The sequence below is a fragment of the Macaca thibetana genome, chromosome 19 (genome assembly GCF_024542745.1).
Source record: "Macaca thibetana thibetana isolate TM-01 chromosome 19, ASM2454274v1, whole genome shotgun sequence".
NCBI lineage: Eukaryota > Metazoa > Chordata > Mammalia > Primates > Cercopithecidae > Macaca > Macaca thibetana.
The window spans coordinates 9482156-9502527 of record NC_065596.1 but is presented as its reverse complement, the minus strand read 5'-3'; the positions used below and the strand labels follow the sequence as shown (position 1 = coordinate 9502527).

Genomic DNA, 20372 nt, shown 5'->3' with positions numbered 1-20372 from the left:
AACGAATTTCTGTAAAGTGTTCTTTATTATGAAAATCAAGAGAGCTGCCAGGTGCCGTGGTTTGTGCCTGTAATCCTAGCACTTTGGGAGGCCAAGGCAGGCGGATGGCCTGAGCTCAGGAGTTTGAGACCAACCTGGGCAGCACGGTGAAACTCCATCTCTACTAAAATACAAAAAATTAGCTGGGTGTGGTGGCGCCCAGCTACTCAGGAGGCTGAGGCAGGAGAATTGCTTGAACCCAGCAGGAGGAGGTTGCAGTGAGCCAAGATCACGCCACTGCACTCCAGCCTGAGCAACAGAGCGAGACTCTGTCTCTAAAAAAAAATAAATACATAAATAAAATAAATAAAAATCAGAGAGCTAATTTCACAAAGAAATATAACTCCCTATTGGCCTGAGTTAGAAGTATTTGGGCTTCAGGCTGGGCGCGGTGGCTCAAGCCTGTAATCCCAGCACTTTGGGAGGCCGAGACCGGCGGATCACAAGGTCAGGAGATCAAGACCATCCTGGCTAACACGGTGAAACCCCGTCTCTACTAAAAAATACCAAAAACTAGCCGGGCGAGGTGGCGGGCGTCTGTAGTCCCAGCTACTCGGGAGGCTGAGGCAGGAGAATGGCGTAAACCCGGGAGGCAGAGCTTGCAGTGAACTGAGATCCGGCCACTGCACTCCAGCCTGGGCGACAGAGCGAGACTCCGTCTCAAAAAAAAAAAAAAAAAAAAGAAGTATTTGGGCTTCAGCATATTGGAAGGAGGGAAATATGTATAACTATAATTGTGTACATGCACACACACACGCACACACACGGAGGCATGGGGGGGAATGAACATGGAAATGGTTACAGTGAAATCAAAAGCGAGTTCAGAATAGGTATCTCTGCATAGTGCAATAAAAAATAAGGCTGGCCACAGTGGCTCGTGGCCATAATCCCAGCACTTTGAGAGGGCGAGGCAGGAGGATGGCTTGAAGTCAGGAGTTCAAGACCCAGCCTGGGCAACATAGCAAAACCTCATCTCTACGAAAAAAAAAAAAAAAAAAATTAGTCAGGTGTGATGACATGCACCTGTAGTTCCAGCTACTCAGGAGGCTGAGGCAAGAAGATCTCTTGAGACCAGGAATTGGAGGCTTTAGTGAGCTGAGATTGTGCCACTTCATTTCAGCCTGGGTGACAGAGTGAGACTCTGTCTCCAGAAAAAAAAAAAAAAAAAAAAAAAAAAGATTCTTATTCATTTCATTATGTTTTCCCGTATTTTATACATTTTATACAATGTGCATACATTGCTTTCACAGCTTATTTGTTAGTTTAAGAGAGGTATTTAGGCTTGAAGAGTAGTGAAAAATTTTCCCAGTCCTCGGGCTTATGTACATAATGTTTCTGTAGGATTTTTTGAACATCATTGTTTCTGTTCAGACCCACATAAGTGAATCACCTGGAAACTGAGAGCTAATCCCAGCCCGGCAATGAATGGCTCCTTCCAGACAGGCCAGGCGCAGTTGCTCACACCTGAAACCCCAGAGCTTTGGCAGGCCAAGGCAGGAGGATTGTCTGAGCCCAGGTGTTTAAGACTAGCCTGGGCAATGTAGCAAGATCTTGTCTCTACAAAACATTTTTTCAATTAGCCAGGCATGGTAGCACATGCCTGTAGTACCAGCTACCCAGGAGGCTGAGGCAGGAGGATTGTTTAAGCCCAGGAGTTCAAGGTTGCAGTGAGCCATGATGGTGCCACCGTACTCTACCCTGGATAATAAAGCAAGACCCTGTCAGAAAAAAGAAAAAAAAAGAAAGAAAAAAAAAAGCAGAGCACGGTGACTCATGCCTATAATCCCAGCACTTTGGGAGGTTGAGTTGGGCGGATCATCTGAGGTCAGGAGTTCGAGAACAGCCTGGCCAACATGGTGAAACCCCATCTCTACTAAAAATACAAAAAATTAGTGGGACGTGGTGGTGGGTGCCTGTAATCCCAGCTACTCAGAAGGCTGAGGCAGGAGAATCACTTGAACCCAGGAGGCAGAGGTTGCAGTGAGCCGAGATCGCACCACTGCACTCCAGCCTAGGCAACAAGAGTGAAACTCCATCTCAAAAAAATAAAAATAAAAAACAAAAAAGGAGATAACTCACCTGTTCTTCAAATACACATCAGGCTAGAGAAGTGTCCAAAATGGGTCATCAAAGCCAGGAGCTAGCAGTGAGGTTTTGGAAGCTGATATAGAGAACGGAAGCTGGGGTTGGGAGATGGAAATGAGAAGTTGGCCCGATTAAGCAATGGTCTGCACCAATTTCAATGCTTAGATAATAGTATCATATACTAGCAGCACGTTGGTGTCAGTGTGTTGGACTAATAAAAAGCCAGAATGTAACAGTCTGCACCCACTTCCATAGCCCTAACGCATTTCACCAGAGAGCCATGTGGAAGCCAAAATCCTCACATGTAGATCTGGAATGAGAAAGCTTCCTAAGTGTGTCTCAGGTAGCTTGGTACAAGTTCTGCCCAATAGAGGTGCTTCATACACCAGGCAGCAAGCCTACCCAGATGAGATCCCCCGGTTGGGAAGGTGGAAGTACTTCACGAACAAAGCAAAGGTAGATGGCTGTGTGCAGAAGGGCATCTCACATGAGGTGTCTCCCAGGTTCTTTGTGAAACCCTCTCTGGACCGCTTCTGGTTTTGAAATAGCTCATTCGTGGGTTCATTCCATTAATAAAAGTAAAAAGTAAACACTTACATCATGCTTACTAGGTGTCAGCCGAGGTGCTAAGCACTTCATTCATATCAGCTCATTGTCTCCATGCCACAATCCTATTATCTGAGTTGACAGATGGGGCAACGCAGGCACAGAGATGTTAAGTGAATTGCTTGAGGTCACGTGGACAGTAAGTGGCAGAATCATAATTTGAATCCTAGCTCATTTGGATCCAGAATACAGACCATAATACTCTCCTGATGCTCATGAAAATTTGTTGAACCAGATACCACTGGTCCAAGCAGCAAATGACTGTGCTAACCCCATATTCCCAAGCCTCCATCACCAAATGTTATCTGGCCCCATCTCTTGCTAGTGGCCCTAAAGAACATAATGGTGGGTCTCCAGCATGGCTGGTGTAGGAGTCGCTGGTTGCCCATCTTATTCCCCCCGCCCCATTACTGAATGATCCCTTAGTTACAAACCCAGGGTCATTCATTCTTTCTTGACGGTCGCGCCTCTCATTCACTCAATACGAAAATATTTGGACAGGCACGGTGGCTCATGCCTGTAATCCCAGCACACTGGTAGGCCGAGGCAGGAGAATTGCTTAAGCTCAGGAGTTCAAGACCAGTCAGGGAAACATAGCAAGACTCTGTCTCTACAAAAAAAAAAAAAAAAAAATTAAAAAATAAGCCGTGCATAGTGGCACATGCCCATAGTCCTAGCTACCTGGGAGGCTGAGAGTGGGAGGATCCCTTGGGTCCAGGAGGTTGAGGCTGCAGTGAGCCATGATCTTGCTACTGCACTCCAGCCTGGGTGACAGAGTGTGACCCTGTCTGAAAAAATAAAATAAAATAAAAATAAAACATTTATTGATTCTTCCACTTATATATTCATCTAATAAATACTTACTGAGTGCTTGTCGTGAGCCACTATCTGTGCTGGGTGCTCGGTGGTGGAATACAATGGTCAATAAGAGAGGCAAAATCAATGCCCTCATGAAGTTCACAGGCGAAAAACAAATGTCCATCACTGGTCAGATGGATAAACAAAGTTATGATATATAAATGCAATGGAATATGATTCAGCCATGAAAAGGAAGGAAGCACTGATCCATGCTACAACATGGACAAATCTTGAAACCACGATGCTGAGTGAGAGAAGCCAGATACAAAAGGCCATATAGTGTGAGATTCCATTGACATGAAATGTCCAGAACAGGCAAATCTATAGAGACAGGGAGCAGATGAGTGGTTACCAGGAACCGAGGGGACAGGGGAATGAGAGTGAGCACTCATGGGGATGAGATTTTATTTGGGGGTTGGTGAAGTGTTTTAGAACTAGATACAAGTGGTGTCTATATATATATATATTATATTTATAATATATATTATATATTAATTATATATAATATAAATATATATTTATAACATATATTTATATATATAATATAAATATATATTTATAATATATATTTATTTATACATTATATATATTTTATTTATATGTTATATATTTATGTTATAATTTATGTTATATATATTTTATAAATATATTTTTTATAAATAAAATATATATTTATATGTTATTTATAAATATAAAATATATATTTATAATAGATATATTATATATTATATAAAAATATATATTGTATATTTTATATATTATATATAATTAACATACTATATATTTTATATAATATATAATAATATATAATTATATATGTTATATATAATATATAAAATATATTATATATCATATATAATTATATATTATATAATTATATATCATATATATTTATATATTATATATCTTATATATTTATATATTTTATATATATTATATTTAGGTATACCTTATATTAAATTTATATATATTATATATATACATAATATATATTTATACATATTATATATGCTATCTAGAGAGATCACATAGATATGCTATCTAGAGAGCATATATATCACATAGATATGCTGTCTAGATAGCATATATATATCAATACAAATGCCCTATATATAGCATGTCACATAGATATGCTATCCAAATATCATATATATCACAGATGTCTACATATATCACATATATGCCATCTAGAGAGCATATATATCACATAGATATGCTATCTAGACGGCATATATATAGCATATCTATACCAAATACATATGCCCTATGTATAGTATACATATCATATAGATATGCTATCTAAATAGCATATATATCACATAGATATCTAGATATCCATAAATATCACATATATGCTATCTAGATAACATACACATCACATAGATATCCTATCTAGATAGCATATGTATAGCTTATATGTCACATGCATGTGCTGTATATATAGCAGACACATATCACATATATATGCCATGGAATACTTAGCCATAAAAAACAGTGAAGTGAAATCATGTCTTCCGCAGTAACATGGATGGAACTAGAGACCATTATCCTAAGTGAAATGGCTGAGAAATAGAAAGTCAAAAAAACTCATGTTCTCAATTCTAAGTGGAAGCTAAACCATGGGTACACATGGACAAGCAGAGTGGAAAACAGATATTGGAGGCTCCCATAGGTAGGAGGGTGAGAAGGGGGTGAGGGATACAGTACTACCTATTGGCTACAATGTACACTATTTGGGTGATGGATACACTAAAAGCCCAGTCTTCAACACTATGAAATATATCCACGTAACAAAACTGCACTTGTACCCCAAATCTATAAAAATAAAAAAATTTTTTAGGCTCTTAATTCTTCTAGGGCAAGTGGGAGATGCCCAAAAGTTATAAAGCAAACCAACAAATGAATAAGATAATTTCAGAGAGCGGTGAGTGCTGTGAAGACACGAAAGAAAATGTAAGACTAGGCTGGGAGCAGTGGCTCTCGCCTGTAATGCCAGCACTTTGGGAGGCCAAAGTAGGAGAATCACGAGGTCAGGAGTTTGAGACCAGCCTGGTCAACATGGTGAAATCCTGTCCCCACTAAAAAAAAAAAAAAAAAAAAAAAAAAAAAAAAAATTAGCTGGGCATGGTGGTGGGTGCCTGTAAGCCCAGCTACTCAGGAGGCTGAGGCAGGAGAATCTCTTGAACCTGAGAGGTGAAGACTGCAGTGAGCCCAGATCACACCACTGCACTCCAGCCCAGGCAACAGTGCAAGATTCCGTCTCAAAAAAAAGAAAAAAGAAAGGAAAGGAAGGAAGCAAAGAAGGAAGGAAGGAAGGAAGGAAGGAAGGAAAGGGAGGGAGGGAGGGAGGGAGGGAGGGAGGGAGGGAGGGAGAGGAGAGGAGAGGAGAGGAGAGGAGAGGAGAGGAGAGGAGAGGAGAGGAGAGGAGAGGAGAGGAGAGGAGAGGAGAGGTAAGACTAAAAGAGCTACTTTTGGGTAGTCAAGAACACCAAGAACCCAGCCAGCAGAAAGCTGAAGACTGCAAAGTGGCCAGCCATGGGAGAATTCTACCAGTGGGAACAGCAAGTCCCAAGCTTCCAAGTGGGAAAGCGCTTACGACATCCTGAAGCTGAAAGACAGGCTACGTGCTGGAAGGTAACAGCGAGAGGAATGCCTGGTGAGAAGCATGGCCCTTCTTCCATGCTTACCGACATGTGACAGAGTGTGACCTGGACAGCTGGAAGGGCTTAGGACATCCTAAAGCTGGAAGAAGGGCCACGTTGCTGGAAACAACGGCGAGAGGGACGCCAGACGGGCTCTTTCTCAAGGAGTCAGGATGCCAACGCACTTAGGCCAAGTTCCAAAGCAAAGATTCCATCCTACTCCTCCCCCCCACCTCTGGAATTCCACCTTCCTTGTTGCGCCCATCGCTATGGTGACGGGCGCTCTCAGTACACTGTCTCCACAGGCCAGGAAAGAGTTGTGTGTCTTTGGGGTCCCTTCTGATCCGCCTGGGGGTTCCCAGCCAGGCCGAGGGACCAAGCAGGGACCATGCGCGTGTTGGCACCCCCGGTAGAGCGCAGCCAGGACACACGCATTGGGGCCCCAGCATGGCGCGAGGCAGCTCAGGGCCTGTCGAGAACCGCGCACATACTGACGGATCGCTGCGGGCAGGAGGCGGTGACCATGTGGCAGCCCAAGGACAGCGTGCTGGACCCGAACTTGGCGCACCACCTCGGCCGCGCCGCCTACATCCAGCCCTGGCGCTTCCGCGTGGAGATGCTCAAAGGCGGCAGCACCGTGGAGAAGCCGCCGCCAGGCGAGGGCGTCACGCTGTGGAAGGGCAAGATGAAGCCGCCCGCCTGGTACGCCCGCCTGCCGCTACCATTGCACCGCAAAGCGCGCGCCCTGCAGACCACCGAGGTGGTGCACGCGCACGCGCGTGGAGCGCGCCTCACCGCCGCCCGCCTCGGCCGCGCGCAGCACCAGATTAACGGGCGGGTGCGACAGCTGCTGCGCCAGCGCGAGGTCACCGACCACAGGCTCAGCGAAGTGCGCAAGGGCCTGCTTATTAACGAGCAGAGTGTCAAGCTGCGGGGCTACAGGCCCAAGTCTGAGAAGGTGGGACCCTCCTCCCCGCCCCCAACCCCAGCCTAATTGCAAAGACTGAGGCCTTCGTTATGCAGTGTTCAGCCCCGGAAAAATCCTTTCCATACTTTCGGAGGGCGAGGCTGATGGATCACCTGAGGTCAGCAGTTCGGGACCAGCCTGACCAACATGATGAAACCCCCGTCTCTACTAAAAATACAAAATTAGCCGGGCCTACTGGCGCATGCCTGTAATCTCAGCTACTTGGGAGGCTGAGGCAGGAGAATCACTTGAACCCGGGAGGCAGAGGTTGCAGTGAGCCGAGATCACGCCATTGCACTCTAGCCTGGGCAACAAGAGCAAAACTCCATCTCAAAAAAATTTTTTTTTTAAAATCTTTGCATAGAGAGAACACCCAACTCTGGTGAATAAGGGCAAAGAAGTTGAGGGCCGGGTGCAGTAGCTCACGCCTGTATTCCCAGCAGTTTGGGAGGCCTAGGTGGGAGGATTGCTTGAGGCCAGGCCTTCCAGGTTGCAGTGAACTACGACGGCACCACTGTACTCCAGCCTGGGTGACAAGTGAGAACTTGTCTCTACCAAAAAATTTGAAAAGTTAGCTGGGGGTGGTGGTGCACACCTGTAATCCCAGCATTTTGGGAGGCCACGGCAGGAGGATCACTTGAGTCCAGGAGTTGGAGACCAGCCTGAGCAACATAGTGAGACCCTGTCTCTACAAAAAAAAAAAAAAAAAAAAAAATTTAATGACCCAGCGTGGTGGCATGCATTTATGGTCCCAGCTACTTGGAGGCTGAGGCAGGAGGATTGCTTGAGCCCAAGAGTTTGAGGCTGCAGTAAGCTATAATCAGACCAACTGCAATCCAGCCTGGACAACACAGTGAGATCCCATCTCTCAAAAAATTGGAGGAAAATTAGCCAGGTGTGGTAGTTTGTGCTTGTAATCCCAGCACTTCAGGAGGTCAAGGCAGGAGGATTGCTTGAGGCCAGAAGTTTGAGGTCAGCCTGGACAACACGGCAAGACCCTGTCTGCACCAAAGTTTAAAAAAAAAAATAGCCAGGCATGGTGATGCATGCCTCTAGTCCCAGCTACTTGGGAGGCTGAGGCAGGAGGATTGTTTGAGCTCAGGAGTTCAAGGCTGTAGTGAAATATGATAGGGCCACTACACTTCAGCCTGGGAGATAGTGAGACTCAAAAACAAACAAACAAAAAAAAGGTGATGGAGACAGGCCCAGGACGAGATGCCTGAGCCCCCATGACCCAAAGAGTGAGCCCTGTCCAAGGAGATGAGATCCTCAGCTTCCCTGCCCCAGAGGAGAAAATTATCCAAATCTCCCAGCCAGGAAGAGAGGGTGCAGCCCCTGATTCAGACTCCATGAAAATCCCCCCAAAAAGTAAAACCCACAGCCCTCAGTCCAAGCATAAAATCATCCACCTAGATCCCAGGCTCAGAGGGTAAGACCCTTCCATAGGTGTGAGACCCTCAGTGCCCCAGTCCTAGTGAAAACACTCTTCCAACTCCCAGCTGAGGAGAGCAGCTGATACCCTGGTCCCAACCCAGGTGAAACTCTCCCTAGAATGTGAAATAAAACCCAACTCCCCTGGCTTCAGGAAGTGAAAATCCCTGCCCCCAGACCTCATCTGTGGTGAAAGGAAGAAGTCCTCCCTGCAGATAGAGACTTCAGACTCCCAACCCTCACGCCCGAAGGTTGAGGCCCCATCCAGAGAGAAAGAATGAGACCTCTAGTACCAGTCCCGGTGAATCTTCCCCTTCAAGTGAAACCTCAAATCCCCACCCCAAAAGGTACAAAAATTCCAGCCTCCCGGGGGAGAGATGGGACCCCACCCACAGAATGGGATTCCTACCTTCAGCCCCCAGATCCAAATATTAAGACTCCAAAAAGGTAAGCCCTCATCATCCCTATGATATGATCCCTCCACCTGTAGCCAGGGAGAGGAGATAAGACCATCACTGAGGAAGGGGTGCCCAGCTCCCAGTCTCAGGGGGTGAGAACAACCCTCCCCCAAGTTGAGACACCTTCATCTCAGCCCCCTGGGCTCCTATCTGTAAAAGAGAGAAGCCCCCAATCTCAAGCTCCAGACAGCAAGACCCTCCAAGTAGCCAGGCGCAGTGGCTCACGCCTGTAATCCCAGCACTCTGGAAGGCCGAGGCGGGCGGATCACGAGGTCAGGAGATCGAGACCATCCTGGCTAACACAGTGAAACCCCGTCTCTACTAAAAAATACAAAAAATTAGTCGGGCGCGGTGGCAGGTGCCTGTAGTCCCAGCTAACCGGGAGGCTGAGGCAGGAGAATGGCGTGAACCCGGGAGGTGGAGCTTGCAGTGAGCCGAGATGGCGCCACTGCGCTCCAGCCTGGGTGACAGAGCGAGACTCCGTCTCAAAAAAAAAAAAAAAAAAAAAAAAAAAACCAAATGAGAGAGCCCACTGAAAAAATCAAACCTTCTCAAATAGGGAGACACCTCACCCAAAGGATGGGAGTACCCCCAACTTCATCCTTCAAACTCAGAGTTTATGAGGCTGGCAAACCTTCTACCACCCTGGAAAGAGAAATCTCTTCCCAGCCCTTTCCCAAGGATGTGAGGGATTCTTTCCTTGTTTTCTAGATCCCTGACAAAGCTGACAGTATGCTTACATGGGAGAAAGAGGAGCTGAAAAGCATGAAGAGGAAAATGGAGAAAGATATGGAAAAATCAGAGGTCCTACTCAAGGTTAGGGGTGCCTGAGGACAACTTACAGGGGCTGGAGGGGGATCCCTGTCTGCCTAATGGACAAATCGCTCTGACCTGGGGACTGTCACAATAGCAATTCCTTCAAGCCACACTGACCAGATATTCATTGCATTTCACTTTGTGAAATGGAAAAAGTGAGGCCATGGGAGATGAAGTTGGGTCTCAGAATAACCATGAACACCCACTCTGTACCAAACCCTGTGCAGTCATTGAATCCACTCGTTAAGACTGTCCTGTGAAGCAGAAACTATGATTTCCTCATTAGAGATGGGAAAATTGAGACTCAGAGAGAGACGACCTCACCTAATAAGCAAAGCCATCAATGGCAGCGCTGTGGTTTCAGCCCAGGTGACTGGAGTCTAGATCTTTGCACTCTAACACGTGCTCCAGCTTCAGCCAGACTTGATCTCTCGCTGCATCCTTTGCGCTTGCAACGAGAACTTCTTCATGAGGGTGCAAATGAAGGGGAAAGAGCAGCCAGACTTCGGGGGCCTTTGGGACCTATTAGGGATTGCTGGCAACTTGTGTGCTTTCAACTCATCCATTTGATAAATACTAATCTAGTACCTGCTTCCCAGACACTGAGCTTGGCATCTATGGTGACTGAGAAAGAACTAGCCTGGCCCTTGAAGAGTTAACATTCTAGAGGCATTCAAAGAAAAGACAGGCTGGAGACTTGTTTTATTTCCTATTGTGAGATTGAACTGTCAAGTCTTTTACTGCTGTTGAACTTTCCTTGCTTTTATACAGAGAGCTCCGCAGCTAGACTACATTTAAACAAGCATTGGACCTTGAAGGCAGATACAGAACTAAATTATATTTCACGTAGCAAAGTTCAGTAAGGTTGTGTTGACTGGGGAGTGGGGAGAAGGGGAGAAGAAGGGACAGGCTGGGAGACGAGGGTGTGGACGAGGCAGGGGACTCAGGAGCTGGTGAAACGCTGTCCGCGGTGCTGAACTTGAGTAGGGCATATCTTCTGGCTGCTGTCATATTCCTTTAAATCTAATGATTCCTGAAATATCCTTCCAGGAAGTCGGAGGCAGAGAAGGGAGAAGCCCCTGAGGATGGACGTGGGAGCAAAGGGCTATAAAGAGGGAAGCGGATCATGCCCATAATCCCAGTACTTTGGGAGGCAAAGGCAGGAGGATTGCTTCTTGAGGCCAGAAGTTCAAGACCAGCCTGGGCACCATAGCAAAGCCTCATCTCTATTTTAAAATAAAATAAAACTAGCCAGGCACAGTTGTACTTGCCTGCAGTCCCTGTTCAGGAGGCTGAGGGAGAAGGATTGCTTGAGTCCAGGAGTTCAAGGCTGCAGTGAGCCATAATCATACCTCTGCACTCCAGCCTGGGTGATAGAGGAAGACCCTGTCTCTGAAAGAGAGAGAGAGAGGTGGGAAAGGACAGATGTAGATAGAAACAGAGACAGGCTGCTTGGCAGGATCTGGTCTGAATATTGCTGGAGAAAAATACCACCAATCAGATTTGTTTCAATTTAAAATCATGAAGTCAAACTTCAAATTGGCACTCAAACCTTTCCCACAGACCTCGCCTTAAGTCTCTAGAAGACTTGCTGACCTGCTGGGCAAGTGATTTCATACCTTCTCTTCCTTCAGTTCTCTCTCTCTGTGCCTTCCTTGCTCTACAGTGATTTTAATGAAAACCACCAAAGGGAACCTCTCTCATTTTTCCTCTGTCAATCCTATAATTCCACCCTTCCACCCTTCTGCATCATCATCATTTCCTTCTCTCTTGGCCCATTGTCACCAATGAACAAAAGGAGAGTTATTCTTTAATGGGTACAGATCTGTTTGGGAAGATGAAAAAGTTCTGGAGATGGATTGCAATCCAGCCTGGAAGACAGAGCAAGAGTCTATATAAATGAATGAAGGAAGGAGGGAAGGAACAGAACAAGTAAAATTAATCTCCAAATCAGCTTATTGGAGATGATGGTTGCACAACAGTACGAATACACTTAATGCCACTAAACTGTACACTTAACAAGGTTAAAATGGCAACATGTTATATCTATTTTACTACAATAGAAAGCCCACCTCTCTTGATCTACATGCCCCTCTAGATACCCATTTCTCTAGTCCACTGCATCTTATCTGCATATGTCAACTTGCTCATGTTGACTCCAGGCAGGCTCCTCAGCTAAACTGCATTTGAACAAGCATTGGACCTTGAAGACAGATTCAGTACTAAATTATATTTCACGTAGCAAAGTTCAGCAAGGATGTGTTGACTGGAGGGTGGGAAGGAGGGGAGAAGAAGGGACAGGCTGAGGGTCAAGGCTTTGTCTGTGGACGAGGTAGAAGACTCAGGGGCTGGTGGAACGCTGTCCGTGGTGCTGAACTGCACCGTGGCCCTTTTTTTTTTTTGAGTCGGAGTCTTGCTCTATTGCCCAGGCTGGAGTGCAGTGGCGTGGCGTGATCTCAGCTCACTGCAATCACCGCCTCCTGGGTTCAAGCAATTCTCCCGCCTCAGCCTCCCGAGTAGCTGGGATTATAGGTGCCTGCCACCACACCCGGCTAATTTTTGTATTTTTAGTAGAGACGGGGTTTCACCATGTTGGCCAGGTTGGTCTCAAACTCCTGACCTCATGATCCTCCTGCCTCGGCCTCCCAAAGTGCTAGGATTACAGGCGTGAGCCACTGCGCCCGGCCTGGACAGCTGTCTTGCTGATCACTGTATTTTCATCAACTGACACATCGCCTGGCATCAGTAGGGGTTGAATTAATGGTTGAGTTCATGAACAAAAGACTTTTTAAGTCCACTTTTTAACCCAATCAATAAATCCCAAAGATATCACGTTCAGAGACAGAAGCTGGACATAAAGTATACACCCTATAGGATTCCATTTATGTGAAGTTTTAGATTCAGCAAGAGTTTTCTTTAAGGTACAGTTAGTAAATGCTTTCTGCCTTGTGTACTGTGTTGTTTCTGCCCCAACTACTCACCTTGGCCAGTGTGCCATGAAAACAACCAGAAATGATATCCACACAAATGGGCATGGCTGTGTTTCAATAAAATTTTACTTACAAAAACAGGTCACCCATCCATAGGATGGAAATTTATCAACTCCTTAAGAACAGGCAAAACTCGGCTGGGCGCAGTGGCTCACATCTGTTATCCCAGCACTTTGGGAGGCCCAAGCGGGAGAGTTGCTTGAGGCCAGGAGTTTGAGGTTAGGAATTTGAGGCCAGCTTGCACAACATAGCAAGATATCATCTCTACAAAAATGTTTAAAAAATAACTGGGCATGGTTAGCATGCACCTGTAGTCCTAGCTATTTAGGAGGCTGAGCTGAGAGGATCTCTTGAGCCCAGGAGTTTGAGGCCACAGTGAGCCAGGATCATGCCACTGCAATCCAGCCCGGGAGACAGAGCCAGATTCTGTACAAATGAATGAAGAAAGGAAGGACTAGAACAGGTAAAACTCATCTCCAAGTCATCTTACTGGAGGTGGTCAGGGAGGGAGAGAGGAAAGGGGAGCCAGAAAAATGTATGGCATGATGGAAATATTGTATATCTTGATGGAGAGTGTTTATAAGGCTGTATACATGTGCAAATGACTTGTTTTGATGTAACTCTCAAATAATTGCAAATATCAAAGGAATACGATATGTTTCGTTTTATTGTGGAGGAAGTAAGATTTCAATGGCAGGATGCTGTCCAGATGAGATACAGCCTGGTGGGAGGGGGGAACTCGGAGAATAGCAGTCTCTTAATATTGATAAGAGCAGAGGAAGGGAGACTTCAAGGCTAGAGGTGGGGATGAAATGAGTGCCAGTTGAGAATCAAGGGGGTGACACAGGAAGATCAAGATGTGGGTAGAGTGAGTGCCAGCTCTCCATGTTACAGTGGGGAAATGCATGAGACAGGCTGCTTTCTCAGGGTGCCAGAACAGAGCCAGGCACAGAAACCAAGCAATTGACACCCAGCACAGGGAAGCTGTTGCTGTCTCTTACCGCTCCCCTCACCCCAACCCCAAAGAGTCACTGAAGGCTTCTGAACTGGGTAAGGAGGTAGGAGATGTCTGAGCTTCAACTTGGAAATTGCTTCTTCCCAAGAACAACAACAAGAGCTGGCAAGAGGCCGGGTGTGGTGGCTCACACCTGTAATTCCAATACTTTGGGATGCTGAGGCAGGAGGATCACTTGAGCCCAGGAGTTCAAGACCAGCCTGAGCAACATAGCAAGACCCTGTCTCAAAATAAAAGAACAGGAAAGGGTCAAGAATGAAGTGACAAAGGAAACCAATTTCTCAGAACCAATCCATATCCCAGCACTTTGGGAGGCTGAGGGGGGTGGATCACCTGAGGTCAGAAGTTTGAGACCAGCCTGGCCAACATAGCAAAACCCTGTCTCTACTAAAAAGTACAAAAATTAGCTGGGTATCATGGCACATGCCTGTAATCCTAGCTACTCATGAGGCCGAAGCAAGAGAATCCTTTGAACCCGGGAGGTGGAGGTTGCTGTGAGCCAAGATCGTACCATTGCATGATCTGTCTGGAAATGAGCAGACTCACTTTTACCTGGTTATTATGCACAGTGCCATAAACAGAAGACAACTTCGTGAATAAAAGTCTTAAGAATTTCTCTAGCTGGGCACAGCAGCTCATGCCTGTAATTCCAGCACTTTGAGAGCTAAAGGTGAGTAGATCGCTTGAGCCCAGGAGTTTGAGACCAGCCTGGACAACATAGCATGTAAGACCTTATCTCTACAAAATTTTTTTAAAAAAATTAGCCAGTGTGGTGGCATGTGTCTGTGTCCCAGCTACTTGGGAAGCTGAGGTGGGAGGATCACTTGAGCACAGGATGTCCAGACTGCTGTGAGCTGTGATCACGCCACTGCACTCTAGCCTGGGAGACTGAGTGAGACCCTATCTGAAAATATACACATATTACTTTCCTGGATTACCTGACATCCAAGTAAACACCCAGCACCTGGGAAAAATGTAAGCAGAATTGCCTGACCTTTGACTCATATTTCCATGTTCCCATACCTTAACACACCTTCCCTTCTCTAAAAGCCACATTTAAGGGAATATCTATCAGCACCACCCACTCATCTATGTGTTTATCTGTAATGGCTATTGAGGAAACTGTACTGTTCATGATTGTTTTTGTTTTTGTTTTTAGACAGTGTCTCACGCCCAGGCTAGAGTGCACTGGTGCAATCATGGCTTACTGCAGCCTCAATCTCCTGGGCTCAGGTGATCCTCCCACCTCAGCCTCCTGAGTAGCTGGGATTACAGATGTGAATCACCACACCTGGCTAATTTTTTGCATTTTTTGTAGAGGTGGAGTTTCACCATGTGGCCCAGGCTGGTCTCGAACTCCTGGGCTTAAGCGGTCCTCCCACCTTGGCCTCCCAAAGTGCTGGAATTACAGGCATGATCCACCGCACCCAGCCTGAATGCAGTGGTATCTTCACAGTATATTCATAGGTCAAAACATCAAGTTGTACACCTTAAATAAATATAATTTTTATTTGTCAATTATACCTCAATAAAGCTGGGGAAATTAAGTGGAAAAGAATACATTTTAAGTGAACTTACTACAAAAAAAAGATAAGTATGTGAGAAAATGGATAAGTTAATTAGCTTGATACAATCCTTCCACATTGCATACACAAATCAAAGCATCACATTGCATGCCATAAATATATACAATTATTATTCAATTAAAAACAAAAATTTAAGTAAAAATAATAAAGTAAACCTTGAGGGGTGGTGTGATGTGAGTCAAAGGAGGAAAAAAATCTTTTTTCATAAGACATAGGCATGTCTCTCCTAAAAAAGATGTCATGAAAGAAAATATTTATCCGGAACATTGGGGGAATGAATTAAATTAAAAAATAGTTCCAGGCCAGGCACAGTGGTTCACACCTGTAATCCTAAAACTTCGGGAGGCTGAGGCAGGAGGATTGTTTGAGCCTAGGAGTTTGAGACCAGCCTAGGCAACGTAGTGAGACCCTGCTTTTACAAAAAAAAAATAAAAAATACAAATTAGCTGTCTCAGGAGGCTGAAGCAAGAGGATCACTTGAGCCCAGGAGATTGAGGCTGCAGTGAGCTATGACTGAACCACTGCACTACCACCTGTGCAACAGAGTAAGACTGTGTCTCAAAAGGATATACACACACACACATATACACACACACACACACACACATATATATATCTATAAGTAAAAGCCTTTACCAGTATCAAAAATATTAGGCACACTGCCTCACGCCTGTAATTCCAAAACTTTGGAAGGTCAACGCAGGAGGATAGCTTGAAGTCAGGAGTTCAAGACTAGCCTGGACAACATAGCCAGACCCTTTCTCTGCAAAAAGTTTTAAAACTAGCAGGGCATGGTGCTTTACTCCTGTAGTCCCAGCTACTCAGGAGGGTTAGGCAGGAGGATCTCTTGAGCCCAGGATGTTGAGGTTTTAGTGAGCTATGGTGGCACCACTGCATTCCAGCCTGGATGACAGAGCAAGATTTTGTCTCTTAAAAGAAAAAATGAGAGGGTCAGTTTCTGTTTAGAGGTAGAAATGCTTTACAGCCTATAAGCCTCAAGCCTGCAGCAGAGAAATCACTTTCATCCACTTCCCTCAACCTCCCAGTTCTCACTCTGCCTTCTCCTCCTCCCTTCTCCACCCAGACCCTGGCCTCCTGCCGAGACACCCTGAACTTCTGCCTCAAGGAGCGGCTGCAAGCCGTGGACCTCATGAACCAGCCTCTGGACAAGGTTCTAGAGCAGGCCGGACGCCACTCATGGGTGAACCTCTCCCGGGCCCCCACCCCACGCACGCAGGGTCAGAAAACGCCTCCTCCAGACCCTGTGGGCACCTATACCCCAGGTAGGAGTCCACTGTACTGGGTCGTATTGGTGCCCACCCAGATCTCCTTGACTGTCAGTGCAGCCCCTCATCTACTTGGCTGTCCCTTTCCTGGGAAATAGCCCTAGAGCCAATGGGAGGACTGAAAGCCTATCTTGCTAAGCACACATTGTTACTCAATTTTCCCCCTGTGCTCTCCTGCTCACACTCACTGAGGACTCAGTCATTCACAGGCTCTGCTCCTTTTTTTTTTTTTTTTTTTTTTTTTTTTTTTGAGATAGAGTCATGCTCTGTCACCCAGGCTGGAGTGCAATCACCCAATCTCAACTCACTGCAACCTCCGCCTCCCAGGTTCGAGCGATTCTCCTGCCTTGGCCTCCTGAGTAGCTGGGATTACAGGGGCCCGCCACCACACCTGGCTAATTTTTGTATTTTTAGTAGAGGCGGGGGTTTCACCATGTTGGCCAGGCTGGTCTCGAACTCCTGACCTCAAGTGATCTGCCCGCCTGGGCCTTCCAAAGTTCTGGGATTACAGGTCACGGGCTCTGCTTCTAAGGAAACCAACCCAAGACGCTACTTACACTATCCCCCGCGCCCCTTGGGCTTTCACCCAGTCCCTCAATAAAACCCCCTAGCCCAGGGCCCACCACCACCTGAGAATAGAGAGAGGGACAGGGACTCTGGGAACGGAGGGCTTGGCGCCCCCAAGCGCGTCCTGGGCTTTTACAGAGTGCGCCTTGGCGCTAAATGAAGCCAAGCGGTTGTTGGTCGAGTCCAAGGACACCTTGGTGGAAATGGCAAAGAACGTGGTGGACGTCCAGGAGCAACAGCTGCAGATAAGCGACCGCGTGTGCGCCTCGCTGGCGCAGAAGGCGAGCGAGACCTTGGAGCTGAAGGTGAGCGCATTACCTGCGGCTGCGGGCAAGGACGGGACAGGGGAGGAGAAGGGGACTGGGAACCAGCGTTATCCCCCTGCGCTTCCCTGCCCCCAGGAAAGATTAACTATGACGTTAGGACTGATGAGGGGAACTATCCACCGGTGTACGAAATACAACCAAGAGATGTACACCACCCACGGTCTCATCAAGGTACGGTTCGGGGTGAGAGCCTTCGGAGGTGGAGGCAGGGGTGCCGGTGGGTGGAGACTGCGTTTCAATGCTCTTGCACACCGCACCCGCACCCCACCAGGGTCCTCTGTCGAAAGTTTACCTGGAGACTGGAGAAAAGCTGGACAGACCCCTGGTTCGCATGTACCAGAGACACGTGGGCACCCAACTCCCTGAGGCTGCGCGCCTCGCGCAGGTAAACCCCCTCCCCGATACCCCTGTAGGCGCAGCTGCGCCAATGGTAAGGCTCCTTCCTCAAGCACATCTGGACCAGGTATGATTCCCCGCTCACCCAAGTCGGCCTGTCCTTCAACTCCTGCCACGAAGTGGGGAGGGGAGGGGGCTTCAGTACCCACACGTGGCTCAAATAAGTCCCCTCAACCCCTGTCCTCCCCTCTCACACACACCCTCACTGTCCCACTCTGGCCTCAGTCTCTCTAACCTGTAAAATGAGGAGCACGTCAGCACTCACTTCAGATAGTGGTGGTGAGAACAGATGGGTTCATGCATGAAAGGCGTGTAGCATGGCACCTCCATAGAATACCCTTAAAGCAGCCGAGCTGTTGTTGTTGTTATTACTATTATTATTATTGAGACAGAGTCTCACTCTGTCGCCCAGGCTGGAGTGCAGTGGTGCAATCTTTGCTCACTGCAGCCTTCCTCTCCTGGGTTCAAGCCATTCTTCTGCCCCAGCCTCCCTAGTAGCTGGGGCTTACAGGTGTGTGCCACCACACCCAGCTAATTTTTGTATTCTTAGTAGAGACAGAGTTCTGCTATGTTGGCCAGGCTGGTCTTGAACTCCTGACCTCAGGTGATCTGCCCGCCTCAGCCTCCCAAAGTGCTGGGATTACAGGTGTGAGCCACCGCGTCCGGCCCTGAGCTGTTATTATTAAGCCCACTTCCTAAGGAGGCTCCTTCCTACACATCTTGACTAGATGCATTCCCCTCCCTTAGCCTGCCAGCCTGCCCTGTCACGGTTTTTTGTTTTGTTTTTGTTTTTGTTTTTTCAGGCGCACCTGGCCCACCCAGCTGTGTTCCCTTCCTCAGCTGTGTTCCTTACACACACACCTGGCGCAGGGGTGCCTGCCCACCCCAGGTAGCTGCCTGCCTTCTGCTCTGGCTCACGGGTCTGCCCTGCTCCCTCTCCAGGGCACCGACAAGCTGCAGCGCCACATCACGCACCTGGAAAAGAACCTGGACGAGCTGCTCGCCACGCACAAGAACCTCACCTGGGGCCTCAACTGCAAAACCATCGGACATGAGGTGGACGGCAGTGTGGTGCGCCTGCGCCTGCGCCAGCGGCAACCGCACGTGTGCTACGAGCAGGCGCAGCGCCTGGTTAATGACTGGGACCCGCGCACGCCGCCGCCGCGCAGGAAGAGCAGCACCGACCCCTAGTGACCCCAGCGTCCCCCGCCCCAGCTGGCTGGTTGGATACTGGCTGGGACCTCAGAGAGCAGACACAGCCCCATGGGGCCCTCTCTCTCCCCTGATGCACCCTCCCTCCAAGTGCCCTCTAGGAGAATTATAATTAAAAATAACAATAATTATCATGTATTAGGCACCTACTGTATGTCAACCACTTACCCTAGGACACGTTATAGCAGCATATCCTGGTAGTTAACAGAATGGATTTGGGTGCCAGATGGCTGGGATTTAAATCCCACCTTCTCAGTTTCAAGCTATGTGGCCTTGGGCAAGTCACTGTCCCTCTCTGGCCTTGGTCTCTCCAATCTGTAAAATGAGGAGCCTGACAGCACCCACTTCAAATGGTGGTTGTAGGCGGGGCGCGGTGGCTCACGCCTGTAATCCCAGCACTTTGGAAGGCCGAAGCAGGCAGATCACCTGAGGTCAGGAGTTCGAGACCAGCCTGGCTAACATCTCTACTAACAATACAAAAATTAGCCCGGCCTGATGGTGTGCACGTGGAATCCCAGCTACTAGGGAGGCTGAGACAGGAGAATCGCTTGAACCCAGGAGGTGGAGGTTGCAGTGAGCTGAGATCAAGCCACTGCACTCCAGCCTGGGTGACAAGAGCGAGACTCTGTGTCAAAAAAAAAAAAAAAAAAAAAATGGTGGCTGTGAGGACAGATGAGTTCATGCATGAAAGCCCTGTAGCATGGTGGTTGCATAGTATATCCTCAAGGCACCCGAGCTGTTATTATTGGCATCTCCATTTTACTGTTGAAGAAACAGGCACAGAGAGGCTGTGCAGCTTGCCCAAGGTCACACAGGAAGTAGCAAAGCTGGAATTTTCATTCCAGACTCAAGAGCCTGCACTCTAAGTGGAACTTCTAGGAGCTCTGCTCTGTCCTACCCCATGCCGTGTCTGGTCCTGAGCCCAGCACTGAGAATAAAGCAGTGAGCAGGGCTGATGTAGTCCCCACCCTCAGGGAGGTCACACGTTGATCCGGTGCAGCTAACGTCATCCATCTGGGTGTGCCTCTGGTTCAGGTCCTTCTAGGTATTCCGGTAGCCTCTTGGACACCCTGCCATCGCAGGACCCCTCAC

General features: G+C 47.5%; 1 protein-coding gene across 1 annotated transcript; it reads left to right on the top strand.

Moving 5' to 3' along the window:
- Positions 1 to 6498: 6498 nt before the first annotated feature.
- Positions 6499 to 19411, top strand: CCDC105 (coiled-coil domain containing 105). The gene is made up of 7 exons (XM_050769638.1): positions 6499 to 7188; positions 9798 to 9902; positions 16578 to 16776; positions 17485 to 17651; positions 17748 to 17843; positions 17944 to 18057; positions 19011 to 19411. The coding sequence occupies exons 1-7, from the start codon at positions 6619 to 6621 to the stop codon at positions 19257 to 19259; spliced, it is 1500 nt and encodes a 499-aa protein (XP_050625595.1). The 5' UTR covers positions 6499 to 6618; the 3' UTR covers positions 19260 to 19411.
- The last annotated feature ends 961 nt before the right edge of the window (positions 19412 to 20372 follow it).

What these genes read in the sequence shown, in the direction of transcription:
- CCDC105 (XM_050769638.1), top strand. Translation starts at nt 6,619, where the DNA reads ATGCGCGTGTTGGCACCCCCGGTAGAGCGCAGCCAGGACACACGCATT. An exon ending in TGTGGGCACCTATACCCCAG is followed by an intron (nt 16,777 to 17,484) that starts GTAGGAGTCCAC and finishes GGGCTTTTACAG; the next exon opens with AGTGCGCCTTGGCGCTAAAT. An exon ending in AGGCTGCGCGCCTCGCGCAG is followed by an intron (nt 18,058 to 19,010) that starts GTAAACCCCCTC and finishes CTCCCTCTCCAG; the next exon opens with GGCACCGACAAGCTGCAGCG.